General features: G+C 49.3%; 1 protein-coding gene across 1 annotated transcript in view; it reads left to right on the forward strand.

Annotated features, from left to right (window-relative positions):
• ANKRD33B (ankyrin repeat domain 33B) overlaps positions 1-19891 on the forward strand; it is a 93252-nt gene that overhangs the window by 52092 nt on the left and 21269 nt on the right. The window contains exon 2 of the mRNA XM_016952951.4: positions 2060-2189. Coding sequence (XP_016808440.3) covers positions 2060-2189 — 130 coding nt within the window. The remainder of the gene's footprint in view (positions 1-2059; positions 2190-19891) is intronic.

Consider the following 19891-nt stretch of genomic DNA (forward strand, 5'->3'; position numbering starts at 1 on the left):
ATTATATTCTTACTAAAAATTGGCCGGGTGTGTTGGCTCACGCCTGTAATCCCAGCACTTTGGGAGACTGAGGTGGGTAGATCACGAGGTCAGGAGTTCGAGACCACCCTGACCAACATGATGAAACTCTGTCTGTACTAAAAATACAAAATTAGCCGGGCGTGGTGGCACATGACTGTAATCCCAGTTACTTGAGAGACTGAGGCAGGAGAATCGCTTGAACCCAGGAGGTGGAGGTTGCAATGAGCTGAAATCGCACCATTGCACTCTAGCCTGGGCAACAAGAGTGCAACTCTGTCTCAAAAAAAAAAAAAAAAAAATCTGGTGAAAATTGGGCTGGGCCACTGTGGAGTTGCTCTCAATATAAATTTTGTGCCTCTCATGCAGTGGTGGTGTGACTGGCAGTGCCAAGAGTGACACTTGATTGCCTGGTCATTAGCTCCTACCCTGGGTTGAATTTTAGCATCTCACTGTATCTACGTCTGTGAGGCGGTGAGCCTCACACCTGAGTCTACACTGTTTTCCTTTGTTACGAGGTCTCTTCGTCAACTTGGGTTGCTGCAACAAAGCACCGTAGACTGGGTACTTATTCAGAATGGAAGTTTATTCCTCACAGTTCTAGAGTCCAAGATCTTTTACAGAGTGGAAATTTATTTCTCACAGTTCTGGAGGCTGGAAGCCCAGGATCAGGGCGCTAGCATGGTGGGGTTCTGGCCCGGGCCCTCTTCCAGGATGCAGACTGCAGACTTCTCTCTGTGTCCTTACATGGAGGAAAAAGGCACAAGAGAGCTCTTGAGGTCCTTTTTATAGGACACTAATCCCATTCATGAGGGCTCCACCCTCGTGATCTAATCACCCCACCAAAGCCCCACTTCCTGCGCCATTCCACTGGGAGCTAGGATTTTAACATTTGGTAATACTTAATTAATAGATCTACAAAATCAACTATCAGTGTATGTATCCAGCTTGGTTCTCTCTCCACGACTCCACGCTGCCATTCATCTCTACCTGACGTCACCACTGGGTTGTCCAGAGACAGTCTCCTACAGTACACTGAAGTCTGCATGCCATCTGTCCCCACGCCCGCTCTGTCCCACATCCTGTCCCTTTCATTTGATGGCAACTGCATCCTCTCAGCTGCTAGGGCCGAAACTCTGGGGTCATCCTGGACTCTTTTTCTATTCAACCTCACCTCCATTCTAACAGCAAATCTTCCTTTCCAGAATCCAAATTCGCCTCCCCAGCTGCTGCCCCCACCCTGGTGTGACACCATCCTCGCCTGCCTGGCCCCACAGTGGTCTCCCATCAGCCCCCTTCCTCCACCCCATTCTTCTAGAGCCTGTTTCCCACCCAGCAGCCAGAGTGGATGCAGACGATTGGCAGCCGATGGCTCAGGACACTCCCCCTACTCAGGGGGTCCCCAGGGCCCTGTCCACGGTCTCTGAGACCTCCTGTTGCCTCCTGGACCCTCTTCTTCTCACTCACTCTGCTCTAGCCCTGCCGGCCAGTGGGCTGCTCCCTGGATGCACCAGGCACAGTCCTGAGTTGGGGCCCTTGCTTGAGCTGTTTCCTCTACTGGGTCATTTTCCCCGCTCTGTATCCCTGTGGCCCACTGCCTTGCCTCTTTCACACACGGACCCCAACATCACCTCTGCCAAGCCCAGCCTGACCACTCTATTCCCTAGAGAGCTGCACCCGCCCTGCACACACCTTTTTTACCCCATCGCCGTCTGCCTTGCTCTGTCGTTTATTTCTCTACGAGCCCCATAGTTGGTGTGTTTCCCTCCCTGGAGAAAGCACACCCCAGGAGGGCTGAGACCTTAGCAGTTCACTGATGTTTTCACGTCTAGGCCCTCACTTGAGTCAGTGCTCAACACACATTTGAGAAGGATCGAGCGGCTGGCTCACTCTAAACCATCTCTGAGAATTGGGACTCCAGGTCCCTGTCATTGCCTTGTCCAGCCCCCTGGAGGGTAGTGGGTGCCCCTCGGGGTCCCCAGTGCTGACCCACCATGCTCCGACTCTGCCCCTCTGACCCGCTTCCCCTCTTCATTTCTAGACCGGCCTTATTGTCGCCTGCTACCACGGCTTTGTGGATACCGTGGTGGCCTTAGCAGAGTGTCCCCACATTGACGTCAACTGGCAGGACAGCGAGGGGAACACAGCCCTAATCACAGCTGCACAGGCAGGTAAGAGCTGGCTTTCCCCTTTCCTCTCAGAGCCGTGGCCAGAGCACCGCCGCCGGGCAGCCCGGGCTCCCGGTGCGATGCAGTCAGGATGGAAATGATCAGAGACCATGTCCTGCTACCAAGGGGTGCCAGGGAAGGGCTGATCGCTGTGACCACACGCTATGCATTTACCCACTTGTTCAGAATTCAGTATGGGCAGATCAAGCTCCGATACTGCCCAAAGTTTTTGAATATGAATCTGTACCAGAAAGCCACCCTTGTCACCGCTTCACCTGAAGCCTCACACTCCATCCTGCTCCCGAAGACTAGGGGTGGCACGAGGCTGGCAGACCCACCAGTGGAAGAGACACAATCATGTGTCTCAGTGATAGTTAATCATGAAAGTAGACACATGTAGAAGGTGACTTTGCACTTCACCTGTAGAGTTAAAGAAACGCCAGGAACTGTTTCTGAGAGCTGTTAGAGTATCCGTGTAACAAGCTGAGATGAAGTCAGTGGGAGCATCTTGTGAGCGGGTATCCAAGCATGTGGCCCTCAGCCCATCAGCCATCAAGAGGACGGTGCTTATGTCAATATTGCCAAGTGCATTGCGACTCTCCTGCTTTGGAACTGTATCCAGACATTTTTTTGAGGACAGACATGAAACCTATGCTTGCCTCTTCATAATCACACTTCATTTGGAACAGTGGTCTTGACCAGGTTTATCACTGACCCCCTTTCACATTTCTTGGCCTCCAAAGATTCGGTCTGTTTCATCGGTCAAGTTCTCAGTTGCAAGCAAAGAAGCTGCCTGCGGCTGAGCCAGGAAGAACAGGCGCTTGTGTGTTGAAGGAAGGAGGGGAAGCTTACACGGTTGTCGGGTTGTTGAGAATCCCACTCAGGGCCTGGAAACTGGAGGAAGTGCCTCCGACCACACTGTATGTTGATTCTGGTTGGGAAATGGCTGTTGCTGTCACCAAAAGGAGACCTCCTTGTCCCTTGTTGCTTCACAAGCCCCTGGACCAAAGCCACCCTGGGTGGATCTGATGGGTGGGGGGCTAGGGAGGCTGGAAAAACCAGTGTTTGACAGTTTCATCCCCCGTGGTGGGAGTGGTCTAGGCACCCCACTTTTCAATCAAGACGAATAGAGTGGGGGAACTCTTCAAACTTAGAAAGGGCCAGGGGCTGTGCTAACATGTGTTCACCTCCTCGGGTTTCGAAGCGTGAGGCACCACTTCCATGGAGGCTTCCAGGCTTTGAATACCTAGCAAGAGTGTGAAAGGGCTTTGTAAGGCATTCAGTGATTCGTTTCCTTTCGTGGGCCAGCTGCCATGTCAGGGACCAAGGATACGGAAGTGCAGGGCAGCCCCGTCCTTGAGTAATTCTGCAGCTCATGGGACAGAAACACACGAAGCCCAGCACCATCTGTCTGCCGGAGCTCGGTGCTGTGGGATGAGAACACTCTATCTAGCCTGAAGTTCATGATAAGGTCTTGCAAGAAGGGGATTTGAGCTGGGGCTGAGAGGGAGCAGGGCAGTTCTCAGGAATGGCGAGTCTTAGGGACAGTGTAGGTGGGCATGGCTGTAGGATGGCGTGTGTCTAGGAGAGATGAGGGAAGGATGGGGACCAGACCATTAAGGGTCTAAGCCCAATGCAAGGGAATGTATTTCAGTAGCGTGAGGCTGCGTGAGTGGTGACAGGGGTGAGAGGATCCCAGGGGCGTAGCAGAGGGCTCAGAGCACAGGGAAGGGCCGGGAGCTGTGTGGCTGGAAACACGGTTGGCGGTGGTGGTGATGCGGGCCATGGAGGAGAGCTGGGGGTCTAGGATGGCTTTGGGCTTTGGGACAGGGGATAACACCAACTGCAAAGGGCATATAAGTAAAAGAAGATGAATGGGAGGAACATTGGTTTTGAGCTGGCTATCATGACTTTGAAATGCTCTGAGACTTCTAAGTAAAGAGGTCTCCATGGCAAGTCAGGAAGAGATGGAGCTCCAAAATCTGGTCCCTGCTAGAAATACAGATGAGGGACAGGTGTTGCTGGTGAGAGCTGGGACAAGGATTAGGTCATGACAATATGAGAATGTACGATAAGAGGGGATTTCTTTTCTTACTGATCTGCCAGAGCTCTTTGTGCGTTAGAGATAATAGCTGTGCTTTGATACCCATGAGGTGCTTTCCAAAGTCTTGCCTGTTTGCAGGTGTTTTGATTTTATATTCACCCATGATTGTTTCTTCAGAGTCAGGAGCACATCATATATTTTTGGCAAGAATATGGCATTGGCCGTGATATGTCCTTGGTGTGTCCTATCAGGAGCACATACTGCCAGTTTGTCCTGGTGTGGGTGATGCTAAATTTGATGAACTGCTTACATTTCTCCATTTTAAAGGCAGATATTTCCCCTCTGTAATTAATAAGTAATCTGCAAAGTGATACTTAGAGATTGTATGAATATCCTGTTTCCCCACCAGTTTTTGCCATTGATAATCCTTTTCTGAATCATTTATTTTACACTTATTATCTGATATTTTTCTATAAAGAAGAGCTTTCCTTTAGCCCCACCCTTTTTTTGGTACCATTACTCATTTTTTAAAAATCTCGTGTGTTCTACTTCAATAACGCCTTTGTTCTTTTCAGTGCTGAAGTTATCCCAAACCCAGCCAGTTGGTAACCCTGAAGATGGCTCAGTGTCCTTTTGTCATATTTCTGTCAGTTTTGAGTATTTTCTTGATTTATGGCACACCAAAGTGTTCCACATTCTCCCTGGACTTCCCCAGTCCCTGTCTGTAACCAGCTGTATCTTCAAGGAATGATAGTTCTTTTTTTAGTGAGGAATGGTATTTAGAAACCAAAATCTGGGCTCTAGCTGTGCTCATTCACACTAAATGTTATTGCTTCTAGGCATTTCAGTGAGCAGAGTTAGAAAAAAAAATATTTAAAATATAAGGATACCTCCAATCCAAATGCAACACCATAGTGTTCCTCCTCTTCACCCTTTCCATATGCTTCCCCCATTCTTTGTCGGCAAGAAACCTGGTTTGCAGCAATCACAATGCATTTACCCATTTTCCTGTCCTACGACAAATGTGCACAAAGTGGTGATACTAAAGGATAATTTTCAAAAGCTTAAAAATTTGACTCTTAGGTGGATAGAAAGTGAAAACTCATTAATTAGTGATGGGCTAGTAATTAGTTAAGGCCAGTTCAAAGGAAATTTGAAGAACAGGCACATAGAGGCAATCACAAATGCTGAAATACATCTGCTAATAGATGCAAAACTGGTTAATATCCTATAAGGCAATAGAATATAATGTTGTGGGTTATCTTTTCTATAAGGTGATGTTATGGACTGAATGTTTATGTCCTCCCCCTCAAATTCATATGTTGAAACCCCAACTCCCAATGTGATGCATTAGAAGGTGGGGATTTGGGGAAGTAATTAAGTTTAGATGAGATCATGAGAGTAGGGCCACCATGATGGGATTCCTTATAAGAAGAGGAAGAGACCAGAGCTCGCTCCTTCCCCACCATGTGAGGACACAGTGAGAAGACAGCTGCCTGCAAACAGGAGGAGGAGCCTCATCAGCAAAGGAATCTGTTGGTGCCTTGTTCTTGAACTTCACAGTCTCCAGAACTGTGAGAAATAAATGTCTATTGTTTAAGCCACCTAGTCTATGGTATTTTGTTATAGCAGCCTGAGCTATAACAGGAAGTAAATTATATCTCTACCAGATACAATGCAATTGCCTTGCTGTGGACAATCAGTTTTACAGCTTAACTTCTACCCCTGTAGAGTTGTGGAGCAGCCTAGGAACTGAATACTGCCAGAGGGTCCCCTGGACAGCACCCAGAACCCAGCATCCAGCACCAGCACTTCCCTGGAGGGAAAAGAGACCCAGTCACCTCATTAGCTCAGTTTCCAGCTATGAACAGTTTTTTTTTAACCAAAGAGTCAGAAATTAGAATACCACCACTGCTACCAGCATCAGACCTAAGTAAAAGCCCATATTTCTTTGTGGTTGTTTTCTTCCAACATATTCTACCAAAAGTTATTGGTCTTATAGCGCCATATTCAAAAACGCAGTTAAATTTTTTTAACTTTATGCAGTCTCTCCAGATTTCAAATTGCTTCCCTTTCCACAAATGCTTATGTTTTTCACTGAGTCAGTGACCTATTGAATTTTTCTAAGAATATGGATTGTTAAAATTTGAAAAATGTTCTTTTGCTTCTTGCAATAAACCAATTTCATTTTTTAAATTGTTTCCTAGGCACTAGACAACCGGGGAGCAATCGATCTATTTCAGATGAAGATGCTGCCCTGAAACCTGTAGCCCAGCCCCTTCTTTTTGAATCTCACTGTCTTTACAGTGATCCAGGGTTGTTTTTTGTTTTTGCTTTTTTTTTTTTTTTTTTTTTTCTGGCTTGCTCATTCTTCTGCAGGGACTGTGCTCATCCTTCTCTGGTTTATTTTAAGTCAAGGATGACACAGGTCCTCTTGGAGATTGGAGGGCTCTCTGGCAAAGGAAGAAGGAAAGGGCTCCAGCTGATTTCCATCCAGGCTCAGCGCCCAGCAGCCTGGGGCGTGGTGGGAAGAACTCGGGGCCAGGTGCAGGCCCCGCAGCCACTCCCCTCCTGGGCTGTGTAGTTTTACTTCCAAGCTGAGTGTGGCATGGGAGCCTGTAACAACCAAGGAGGAGCCCCCACCCTTTGCCTGGTGGGACCTCAGGGGGAAGGTGGCCTCGGGAGCTTAGTGCCCTCCCTGGCCTCATGTGCCTGGGGTGTTGAAAAATGGCATCAGTGGGTCTCAAAGCATCCCCATAGACCACCTCTCCTTTTCTGCCCTTCTATCTGTGGGGCATTGCCGGAATTTTGCAGAGTTCACTGAATTAGGTGTAATACCCCATCCTCCTCATCAACAGAGGCCTGTCCCTGCCATCTTCCTTAAGGAACAGAAATTGGGTGGTATCCCTCGATGGTTCTAGTCACACTCCTGGCTTCTCTCTATTGCCTTTGGTCACAGATGGTGTCTTCATCTGCTCAGGCTGTGATAAAGGAAATAAGCAGCTCTCTGGGGCCTCTTTTGTGAGGGCACTAATCCCACCACGAGGACCCCTCCCTCAGGACCTAATCACCTCCCAAAGCCACCTGCTGTAGTGTCATCCTGGAGGCAGGATTTTCGCACAGGAATTTCGGAGGACAGAAACATTCAGACTGTGGCAGGTGGGAAGCTGGATAGGAGGGAAGATTCCTATGTTCTCAGCTCTCTTGGGAGCTGGCCCACCTAGGGGTAGCCTTGCTGCCAGACAGAGCTGGAGTCCAAGTCAGGTAGCAGGATCGGGTGGCCGGGGTATGTACCAGGGTCTGGGCTATCCTGAGGGCAGCATCACAGCTGGAAACCTGCCTGGGTGGACAGGAGGAGGCGGGCAGAGGCCTCAGCCATTATCCTGCTTCCTCCTCTTGGCCTGGCTGATGTTCTTGGAGGCTGATTTTAAAATACAATACACAGTGTTTGGGGGGAAAATAACCCCACATGAGCAAGGAAATTACAGGTGAATATCTCTTCCACCTCACTGTCAGCCCTCTCTTAAGTCTGCTCTCTGGAGATAACTGTTGTTAATGATTTGATGCCTAGATGGGTTTACTCTGCCTTTTCAATTTAAATAAAATCATTATTATAATGTATTTTTTCTTTACTTCTTGTTTTCTTTCTTTCTTTCCTTTTTTTTTTTTTTTTTTTTTTTTGAGTCTGAGTCTTGCTCTATTGCCCAGGCTGGGGTGCAGTGGCACAATCTCAGCTCTCTACAACCTCTACTTCCCAGGTTCAAGCGATTCTCTTGCCTCAGCCTCCCGAGTAGCTGGGATTATAGGCGCCAGTCACCGTGCCCAGCTACTTTTTGTATTTTCAGCAGAGGTGGGGTTTCACCATATAGGCCAGACTGGTTTCGAACTCCTGACCTCAAGTGATCCGCCCACCTTGGCCTCCCAAAGTGCTGGAATTACAGGCGTGAGCCACTGGGCCTGGCCTTTTTTTTCTTTTTTACTGGCTTTTGTTATCTTCCCCTACTTACTGATTTGCTTGAGCTCTCTGTGGCCGCCACTGTGTGCACCCACCCTCTGGCCTGGGCTCTGATCCCTGGACACCCAACCTAGGCCGCTGCCTGAGGCTTTGGGACTGAATTGTTGAGGCTGCATAGGGAGGCAGAGGGGAGAGGGACTTTACACCATTTAAACAAACACAGATTAAAAAGCTTCCTTGTGTGTGTCTTAATTGCCTCAATGTGCCGAAGAGATTTTCCCTAATTTCTTTCTGAACCTCCAGGGGCTGCCCCTGTCCCCATGGGCATAGTTGCCTTAGACACTGGCTCCCAACCTTGCGCCTCCGGCGTCAGCATCACCTGGGCTGGCTCATGTGAGCATTAACACAGATCTGGTGGAAACACAGACTGCCAGGCCCTGCCCCTGGAGTCTTTCTTTGAATAGGCCTGGGGTGGGGCCCAAGAATGAGCAGATCAACAGGTTTCCTGGTGAGGCTGATGCCACTGGCCCAGGGACCCCACATTGAGGATGGAGAACTTTGAGGATTTTATGCCTGATGACGGCAAAGGACCCCTCTCAGTGGGCACTGAAGACCAGCAGAGTCACAGACCCCACGAGAGATGTTGTCAGACAGACACAGAGGCATCACGGAATTAAAGTGAAAATGAGGAAGGCAGGTGAGCATGTGTTCATGAGTTTCCTGTGCTGTTTTGCCAAAGAGGCTGTTTAGGCCCAATCAGGTGATGTACCATTTTAATCAATTTCATAACCAGTTTTATTTCTTTGATGATTTGTTAATTTCAAAAGCTGTCCATGCATATGTGCTTACAGCCAAAAATGACTACAAAAGTATTATCAGGGAGGAAGAAAAAGATCCCTTCTCTGTCTTCCAAATATTCCAGCTCCCTTATCAGCACTCAGGAGTCACCTCTTCAGACCTCATTCAGTCCTTTCCAAACACACACGTATGTATGTGCGCTTTGTATTCACATGACTGGGCTGGTGCTGTTGAGACTGTGTTTTTAGTGGTTTTGTTCACGTGGTTATTAATCTAGAAGCTCCTGCTGCGTCGGTGTCCCTGAGCCCTGCCAGGCGCTCGTAGCCCTGCCTTCCTGCACGGGGATGTGTGGCTCATGCCCAGTTCCCCACCAAGACTTCAAGTTTGAGAGGCTGCGTTCTGACTGGCCTTCACTCACTGTGGTGGACCCGGCTCTTAGGCCAGTCCTTGAACATGAAGTACTTGCTTCTTAAATATTTGTTGGAAAAGAGGATATTGTGTAAAGTGCATGAACCGTGGTATACTTAGCTGTCCCAGTTACTGGACAGGTGGGCTTTTGAGTTAATCAACGGCAGCAAGGCTGTAGTGAAGTCTTTGGATCTGGGGTGCATCTCTGAGGACAGCGTGTTAGGATCCTGGCAGGAAGCATGTTGAGTGACAGGTGGGCTCAGAGGGCTGAACAGAGTAGTTGATGAGAGCCTGTCAATTACGGGGGGAAGGGTAGAGTTAAGGGAACCAACATTGAAAGGATTAAGGGGAGGGACTCCACAGAGAGTGACCCAGGCCAAGAAGCTGGAACCCGAGAGGCAGCCTCGGCCTAGAACCCCAGCCAGGGGCCGGAGTGGGAGGCAGGGCCAGATATCCCGCTCCTTCCACCCTGGTCCCCTGCTGAGCCAACCCAGAAACCTCACTGGGGCGGAAACTGGGCAGGTGCTGTTGCTGCAGGCCAGCTTCCTAGGCCGAAAGCAGGGCAAGGAAGAGGAGAAGCAATGTGCAGACACACTCTTAGAACAGAATTGCTTCAGCAAGGGCTGTGCCTGTTTTAAGTGTATGCAGCTGCCAAGTGGTCTTTAGAAAGCTGTGGTGATTTCTCCTTTCCCCTGAGTGTCCAAGAGTGTTCTTGCCAGCCCTGGCTGAGATCAGTCTTTTCAGTATTTCCCTACTCAAAATGAACCAAAACTCTGGTTTTCAGTTGTATTTCCCCAGCTCTCTTTTGAGCCTAGTACCTGTTAGGATGCTTTTGGCTTCAACCACAAGGACACTGCCTTCTCTTGCAACACAAGACATCTGCGGGCGATGTTGCAGGGTTGCTTCACTGAGTAGCTGGGTGATGCTGGGACCTAGAGCCACTTCTCAGAAATACATTCGCTTTTTCCTTCATGGTCCCAAGGTGGCCCCAGCTGCTAGAAGCGCCACGGCTTCATGTTGCAACACTCAGGGACATCAAGGAAGAGGAGCAAATCCCTGTCGGCGTTTCCCTTTATAAGACAGGAAAACATTTCCAGAAGGCTCCAGCAGAGTATCGTTGCCATCTCACCAACCAGGGTTGCGTCACAAGCCCGTGCCAAACCAGTGATAGAGGATGGCTTGTGTAGACAGCAGTCGCACTAAGCAGAATCAGCATTGTGAAGCACAATCTTAAAGCAACCATATGTTTATATTATTTGCTATGGCAACTGGGTTGGTTGAGAGTTGGAAGCTCTGGGTTTCTGGAGGACACAGCATTTATGAGTACGAATTCGGATGCAAATGCCTTCATCTGCCTTTTGAGTGTTCTCTAAAAAGTCTAATTTCCTCGGCTATTTAATGCACAATAAAAATACAGCCAAATCTGTACTAGGTCTGTAAATGGAGAGAACGTATGAAAATAAATCCTCATGTAATCCCTAAGTCTCATTTAGCCAGTCATTTCAACTTTCACCACCGCTCCACTAACAAAAATAAGATAACCAAAGAAAGGAACAAGAAGTCCCATGGATAGAGTTGTGTGTTTATTTCTGTTTCCTTGTTGTGCTTTAACAGAATAGCATGGACGTGGTGAAGTGAGGAAACGCCAGGGGTCTCTTTGAGCTGGTGATGGGATACAGCACGTGAAGCTTGTTTTGGGTATAAGGAACCTCTGATGTGTGCTTGCAACTTGTTATTTCTTGCATTTAATTGTAAAATTCTGAAGGCTATGTGCTGAGAGCCAGCCTGGCAGGATGCTGCCCGGGGATGGGGACAGAACGGGAGGGATTCTCAGGGGCAGCTGTGGGTTTGGGCTGCGGGGGAGCCCTGGTTCCTGAGCTGAATCAGGGAGAGTCCCAGTTCAGAGGAGAATTTATGACTTGGTCAGAACCCAGGAACAACGCCTCTTCATGTTATTTATCTTATTTTATTAGCAGTGCACATGATCACGATCTTAGTGTGATCTCATTGTGATGTTCATGTTGTTTTGAAGTGCTTCCTTTTTTCTCAGTTTATACCGTTTCAAATGAGAGAGTAGAACTTGGCGAGTCTCGGTTTCCCAGCGTTGCCTTATCTTCCTGTGAGCTTTTCTGAGCTCTTCTGATTGGCCATGGCAGCGCCACACCCCTGCCCGCTGACCAGCCAGGAGGGCTCCTCAGCCAGCTTGGGGCTTACCTGGCTCCTCCTTCAGACCCCTGCCTGCCCTGCAAAGAGCAGGGATGCTTCCCTCCCCTACTAACCCTGCCCCTCCATCTGCATGGTAAATGCCTTATGCTAAGAATTCCTGGAGTCTGTTCATGCCGCGTGGCGGGTATGATGTCATATTTCCAAAGCCGACAGCTCCCTCTACTGGCCTGGTCTGGAGAACTGCAGTTTGAGTGCCTTGAGTCAGTCAATCTTAGACAACCCAGTTCTGTAACATTTTCCCATTTTTAGAGCAGTTTGTGTTTATTGCCTGTTTTTTTAGATGGGGTTTTGCTCTTGTTGCCCAGGCTGGAGTGCAATGATGTGATCTTGGCTCACTGCAATCTCCGCCTCCCGGGTTCAAGTGATTCTCCTGCCTCAGCCTCCTGAGTAGCTGGGATTACAGGTGCCTGCCACTACACCCGGCCAATTTTTTGTATTTTTAGTAGAGACGGGGTTTCACCATGTTGGCCAGGCTGGTATCAAACTCCTGATCTCAGGTCATCCACCCACTTCGGCCTCCCAAAGTGCTGGGATTACAGGCGTGAGCCATTGCGCTTGGCCAGCCCAGCTAATTTTTATTTTTTGAGATGGGATCTTGCCATGTTGCCCAGGCTTGTATCTAACTCCTAAGCTCAAGTGATCCTCTAGCCTCAGCCTCCCTGGCCTCTTCGGGCCTTGGCCTCTCTGCTGGGATTACAGGCACAAGCCACCTTGCCCACCCTGATACTTTCAATAAATAAACTTTTCCCAAAGGAGTGGTAGGAATGTTTCAGCCTTTTCATCTAATGCATATTTATTGAGCACCCCAGAGCATGCAGTCATTTGGAAGTTTTAAGCATGTGAGCTGGGTAACGAGGGCTGTGGCGGCTGTGGGAACCCATATATGCATGGGAACGTGGACGATGAGACACCGTGGGTTAAGGGGCACCAGGGAAGACCTGGAGTTGGAAGGGATGGCTCATCAGGTCACCAAGTAAAAAGAGGAGGCAGAATATTCCAGGTAGAGGGACTCCTTGTGCAGAGGCCACTAGATTAGAGGAAGTGTGGCTCATGAGTGAATTACACGGAATGCTGGCTGTTTGACCATAAAGTGGATTGGGAGGGCATTGGCAGTGAGAGCTGAGGGTGAAGAGGTAAAAACCAGCTCATTGAAGAGTTGAGACCTCATCTAAAGAGCAGAGCCCATGGAGAGTTTCGGATGAGTAGTGGGGATGGTCAGAGGCCCCTGTTGGTGTCACTGTGCTGCTGGTGTGGAGAATGAATGGGGGCAGAAGTGGGACAAAGGAGGCTAGTCAGGACAGGAGCTGTGGCCCCATGGGGATGTGGTAGCCCAGGTCAGGGATGGAGAAACAAGGACAGCTTTAGGAAATTTAAAATTTTTTTTGTAGAGATGAGGTCTTGCCATGCTGCCTATGCTGGTCTCAAATTCCTGTGCTCAAGTGATGTCAGAGGTGCAGTTGGCAGAATGTGGTGATTGCTTGGGTGAGGGAGGATGTGGAGGGCTTGAGACTGAGTCCAGCCATCTGGCTTGGGTGATGGGGTGACTGGTGGTGTTCATCACTGAATAAGGGATGTGGGAGAGGAGTAGCTTCGGAGGAAAGATGTTTTGGGTTTGATGCATTGAGTTTGTAGGATACCCATGATGAAATACTCAGTAGACAGATACTGAGGTAAAAAACTGAAGAAAAGAGATAGAACTGGAAAGAGTTGATGTGGAAGCTTTAGAGCTGAAACTTGGATCCACAGGAGCGTATAGGATCACCAAAGGAGAGTGTATGAGATAAGGAGGGGGCTTAGCAGGCAGCTGAGGAACAGCAGCATTTCAGGAAGGAGAGAACAGGAGCTCAGAATGTTGAGAAGGCGGAAAATCAGAAGGGTGAGCATCTGCATGTCCATGGAAAGAGCGTGTTTCAGAAAGGATGAAAGAGACGAGTGAGTGGGAAATGCTGGGGAGATGTTGAATGTGATGAGAACTGACAAATCACCATGGAGTCTCGTTGTAAGAAGGTCACTGGGGACTGCTGGGGGTGGTTTCAGCAAAGTCAGAGAGTGTCATTAGCAACAGTGATAGTAGATGGATCTGGAATTGGACTGAAGCGGAGTTGAATGGTTGATGGAGGGTGGCAGGAACATGAAGACAGGCCCACAGGGGTTGCTGTGAGTCACATATGCTTTTAAGATGAGAGACCCTTGAGCATGCATGTCAGCTAGTTATTGCTGTGTAACAAACAACTCCCATGCTCTGGGATGTTTTTATTGCTTATGCATCTGTGGATGGGCTGGGGATCCGTTGATCTAAACTGTCCTTGCTCAAGTCTGTGGGCAAGTCGGGGACCTGTTCTTGGGCACTTTGGCTGGGGCAGCTCTGCTGCATGCATTACTCATCCTCTTCCTGGGAGCAGTGAGCCAGCCTGGGCATGTTCTTCCTGGGGAGACAGCTGAGGCACAAATATGCATGAAAGTCTGGATAAGTACATTTCAACCTTCTGCTTCCATCACGCCTGCAAACATCCCATCGGCCAAGGTTCCACTAGACAGAGAACTGGGAAGTCACTTAACAAAGGGCAGTGTGAAGAAGATGGGCCATTAGTGCATTGTAGGAACTAAGGGCCTTCTGAAGGTTCACTGAAATCAACTTGCAAAAGGCAGGTGAATAAGAGAAGAGGCATACAAAAGAGGCCATGTTCCCATAACATGCGTACATGGGAGCCTTCGGAATGAAAACCCAAAAATGCAGGAGGAATTTTCCATTTTTCTGCTTAGGTTCAACAAAGTGTGGACAGTTATGTAGAAATATAGTTGGACAGGCCAGGCGCGGTGGCTCATGCCTAGAATCCCAGCACTTTGGGAGGCTGAGGCAGGAGAATGGCTTGAACCCAGGAGGCGGAGGTTGCAGTGAGCCAAGATTGCGCCACTGCACTCCAGCCTAGGTGACAGAGTGAGACTGTGTCAAAAAAAAAAAAAAGAAGAAGAAGAAATATAATGCTAATAAATAGACTGAGTGGGGAAACCCCACAGGCCTGCCTGTCTCCTCGATTCTTCTAGGTTTCTCTGAGCAGCACTCCTTCCTTCTGGGAGTGACTCTCCCTGGAACGGGGGTCTTATGACCTACAGTCAGACATGGCAAGTCAGATAATTTCTTTATGTTAGGGCAGTATTTTTAGGTTTTAGGGAACCTTTAGGCTGGCTTTAGGGAAAAGGGGTTCTGGTTTCAAAGATCTGCCTTGGGGAAGAGGGATTCCAGTTTGGATGGCTGGCCTCAGGGAAGAAGGGACTGAGAGATGGGAGGGCAGGAGGGCAGAGAGAAACCTTTGCTTCTGAGGCCTTCACTGTGGGGTATTGCTTTCTGAGCCGCAACAGCATTCTGAGGGAAGTGGGTCTGCAAGGAATGAGAGGTTGACGAGAAACAGGAGGGATCTGATAAATATTCCACAGCAGTGGGCAGGGAGTGGCTGTCAAGCACAGGAGGGGAAGAGCAGAGATAAGCCTTCTTCAGCAAGAGGAGAATCCTCTGCGTTTTCAATAGGAAATGTGAACTGAGGACTGACGAGGTTCATAAACTTGGAAAGAAGAGCTTTCTTCTCATAAAGGGTTGCAGCCTGCAGGGTGGCTATTATGGCAGGGAAGCAGCGCCTCCGGCCAGAAGCCAGAAACAGACCCTTCCAGGGGCAGAAGAACAAGACAGAAGAACAATGCATGCTGAAGGAGGTGGCTCAATACACATATTCCGTAAGCTATGGGAGAAGCATTGAATATCGATGAGAGGAGAAACACGCACGTGTGCAATCAAGCTCCGTGCCTCTCCCTGGGACCTGTGTTCAAAAAGCAACAGCGTTAGCATGATCTGAGGGTGGAGTCAAACCTGACTCAAAAGGTGAAGCAGAGGACATGAAAACCCTCACTGCGCGTCCTCTGTGGACCTGCCGGACGCACTCCGAAGCCATGGCCAGTGTCTCTCATGAGGACGGAATGCTGGTCGGTTGTTTCATCCAAATTGCAGAACGGTGGGGCAGCATCAGGTGGTTGGTTTATATCAGTGGAGGAGTCTTTAGAACGGGCTGGTTTCTGTTTAGACTTAGGAAAGAAAGCCTCACGGTTAGCAAGGAATGGGTATAACGAGGCGCATCGCCCTTCCATCCTGTCATAGCCAGGACTCAGTTTTCAAGGGTTCTCTGGGGTCCCCTTGGGCAGGAGGGGGTCGGTTCAGTCCGTTGGATGGCTCAGGATTTCACTTTTCCTTCTCGGAGGCCCGTGAATGTGGGCAGTGTGGGGGGCGATGGGGGAAAGCCGAGGGACTTCCCTTCTGGTGGTTTCTGTTCCCTCTGTGAACTTGAAGATGAGTCATCCAGGACAGGGGTTTGCATGAGGTCGGTGACTTCCATGTGAAAAGTTTAACATTTTCCCCATGGGGCCTGGGGAAGAGTCAACCGGGAAGCACAGGAGCACTGCTGGGGCAGGCTGAGAAGCCGGTCGGGCCCGGGTGGTGTGGGTGTCCACCTCTCTGTGTCCCCCAACGAAGGCGCCTTCGCATCCATGCAGAGCGGAACCAGGGGTGCGGCGGGGCCAGGCGTCATTTCCAGCTTTCCTCTTTTGCATACCACAGACCTGTCCATCCACTCATTTAGGAGCTCTCTGAATCAAGCACTCCTCTCCCTCCTCCTGCCTGGTTTTGGGGGCTGGGCTCCATCTCTGCCTCCTGAATGCTCCCGTGGCCTCCTGGTGAGCTCCCCACCACTGGGAGAGCCTCAGGTCCAGGGTGGAGAGGCCCCACACCAGGCCGCACAGCCAGCTGTGAATCATCGTCCTGACCTTGCACTCTTTTTGAACGGCTCTGTGCTAGTTTCCCCTTTTTTATTTTTATTTTTATTTATGTATTTATTTTGAGACAGTGTCTTGCTCTGTTGCCCAGGCTGGAGTACAGTGGCATGATCTCTGCTCACTGCAACCTCCTCCTCCTGGTTTCAAGTGATTCTCCTGCCTCAGCCTCCCGAGTAGCTGGGATTACAGGCACCCGCCACCACTCCCAGCTAATTTTTGTATTTTTAGTAGAGATGGGGTTTCCCCATGTTGGCCAGGCTGGTCTTCAACTCCTGACCTCAGGTAATCCACCCCCCTCGGCCTCCCAAAGTGCTAGGATTACAGGCGTGAGCCACCATGCCCAGCCAGTTCTCCTCTTTTTTTTTTTTTTTTTTTTTTTGAGATGGGGTCTTGCTCTGTCACCAGACTGGAGTACAGTGGTGCGATCTTGGCTCACCGCAACTTCCACCTCCTAGGTTCAAGCGATTCTCCTGCCTCAGCCTCCGGAGTAACTGGGACTACACGTGCACACCACCATGCCCAGCTAATTTTTGTATTTTTAGTAGAGATGGGGTTTCACCATGTTGGCCAGGATGGTTTGATCTCTTGGCCACATGATCCACCCACCTCGGCCTCCCAGAGTGCTGGGATTACAGGCGTGCGCCACTGTGCCAAGCCTATCTCCTCTTTTTTTAAAATAAACTTTTGATTTGAGAATAGTTTATGCTTACAGAGAAACCACAAACGCTGTACAGAGAATGCCTGTGTGCCTCACACTGGTTCCCTCTGTTGTTAAGATCTGACGTCCGTGACGCGCTGAACACAATGAATGGACCCGTGTCAATTCACCATTATTAACTGAAGTCCGTTCTTTATTCGGATTTCCTCAGCGTTTCCCGGATTTCCTTTTTCTGTTGCAGGATCGCATGTGGCATTTAGCACTCATGGCTCCTCAGGCTCCTCTTGGCTGTGAGCTTCTCAGACTTCTCTTGTTTTTCATGACCTCGACAGTTTTGAGGAGGACTGGTCAGGTACATTGCAGAACGTTCCTTAATTTGGACGTGCCTGATGCTTTTCTTGTGATGAGACTGGAGTTATGAGTTTTTGGAGGAAGACGCCCGATAAAGGGCTGATGGGCCTTGGTCACCTGGCTGAGGTCATGTTAGCAGGTTTCTCCACTGGGAGGTTCTCTCCCTCCTCCCCCGTTTCCGTGTAATAGTCTTTCACAGGAAGTCAGTGCACGCAGCCCGCGGGTTAAGGAGGGGGGAACACGTTCTAGCCCCTTGAGAGTGGAGTGCCTGCCTGGATTATTCAGAATTTTTCTTCCAGATTTTTCTATTCTGCTGGGCACCTTTTACACAGATTGTCTCCTGTAATTTTCACAAATGGGAGGTTGATATTATCCCTCATTTTACAGATATGGAAAAGCTGACTTCCAAAAGACACTCAGATTCTGAGTGGCAGGCCTGGGCCTTGAACCTGGCTGTTCTCAGAGCCAGCTCTCTTCAGTACTGAGCTCATTGTCTACACGGTGTTCCAGTGACGCGATTTCATTCAAATTCACTTCCTCCCTGGGTCACTTGTGACCCTCTCTTAACAGGGTAGGGCTTATTGGGGGAGACGGGGTGTTCTGGGGTTCTCTAGGTGAACCTACCCTTTAAAAGGGCTTCTCTGAGGATTTCAGGAACCAAGTCTGATTCCATAATGTCCAAGTTGGACTGGGCTCAAACTAGATTTTTTTTTTTTTTTTTGAGACAGGGTCTCACTCTGTCGTCCAGGCTGGAGTTCAGTGGCGTGATCTCAGCTCACTGCAACCTCCACCTCCTGGGTTCAAGCAATGCTCCTGCCTCAACCTCCTGAGTAGCTGAGAATATAGGCATGCACCAGCACACCCAGCTAATTTTTGTATTTTTAGTAGAGACAGGCACTATGTTGCCCAGGCCGGTCTTGAACTCCTGGCCTCAAGTGATCTGCCTGCCTTGGCCTCCCAAAGTGCTGGGATTACAGGAGTGAGCCACTGCACCTGGCCTCAAACTAGATTTCAATATGGCATGTATTTGGGTTCCCTTGTGCAAGGAAGGCTGTGTGTCTCATATATGTAAAGAAAAGGAAAGCTCCTTTTGGTTACTCATCATGGTTTTTAAAGAAGAAAGGTTAATACTTATACATTCTTAGAAGTATTGGGTCCACCTTTGATTTCCATTGAATGGGGTCATCTGTGTGATGAGAGGTATTTTTCTGCCATCCTGGGAAAACCCGTGGGAAGCAGGGCGTGATTTCTTGGATCATCGAAAGCTCAGGCCTGTAGTCAGAACAAGTTGACTGCATGTTGGTTTTTCTGGACTCAACATAATACGCAGAACAGATCTATATAATGGGTGGTTTGCTCTGTGGACTTTCAGTTTTTCCTCTTTCCACCTGTTCAAAGTGCTGAGGATATATCAGTGCAAAGGAACATCCTGCAGAAGATTGTGACGGACACGCTATTTCACAGTTTAAAGAAATGGCTCCAAAGGAATTGCAATTCGTTTTACTATGCCCCTGGTTAAATCTAACTGACAGGTGCCGCCAAGCATTTAACTGGACCATAAACCAAACTGAGATCAAAGGATTCCCCCACCTTCCCATACCACCCAGTTGAGAGTAATTCAGCAGCTCTGGGTACCTGACAGCTGGCCTTAGCCCCTCCCCACACATAGTAAAGGACGAGGGAGAGCAATGTGGTGTAAATGAGTCAAAAAAGCACCAGCGACTGGCTGTGAGTCACGCAGCGAGGGGATCGTACCCTTTGTTTCCTGCTTATAACCTGAACACTGTTAGACTCATCAGGGCTTCCTTTTCAAAAAGATACATGGTTCCCCTTTTCACATTTGTGGAGAGCTCAGGAGATGGGCTGAGGTCAATGGCGAGCTTGCTCCTCAGGAGAGTTCACCCCTGATTTTGGTTGCCTGTTCCTTCTTCTTTTGGATTGATGAAGAGCAAACCCACAGGATTTCATACTGGTGAGGCAGCAGCCTGGAGTGGCCCTCAAAGGAGGAAACTGGGTTCCAACCCTGGCAGTACTATCGCTCAGGGTGTGGCTGGGGAGACAGAAGCCACTTGATATATCAGAGGGTTTCATATTGGATTTGCTGAACTGAAGGGGCTAGGGGAGCAGAGGCCAAGGGCTCCCAGCCCTGCCTACTGGAGATCTCAGCCGCAGTGGGGAATCCTGGAAGCTGCTGCAGCGTCATGCTCACGTAGTATTCTGTCTGCAGAGGTGGGCTGGGCTGGGGAGGCACCTCAGGTCTCATGCCTGCCCGACCCCAGAGTAATGTCCTTGCCACCTCTCTCCCATCCCAAATCTCAGGCAGTGCCACCCATTGGAAGTTTCTGTGCAAACCAGATGCCTGTGGGGATTCTGGGCCCAGGGCCCGGCTTCTCCATGATTCAGGGGCTCCTGGGGGGAGGTGATGCCAAGTTAAGGAGAGAGTGCAT

Source organism: Pan troglodytes, chromosome 4, assembly GCF_028858775.2.
Source record: "Pan troglodytes isolate AG18354 chromosome 4, NHGRI_mPanTro3-v2.0_pri, whole genome shotgun sequence".
In the NCBI taxonomy this organism is placed as follows: Eukaryota; Metazoa; Chordata; class Mammalia; order Primates; family Hominidae; genus Pan; species Pan troglodytes.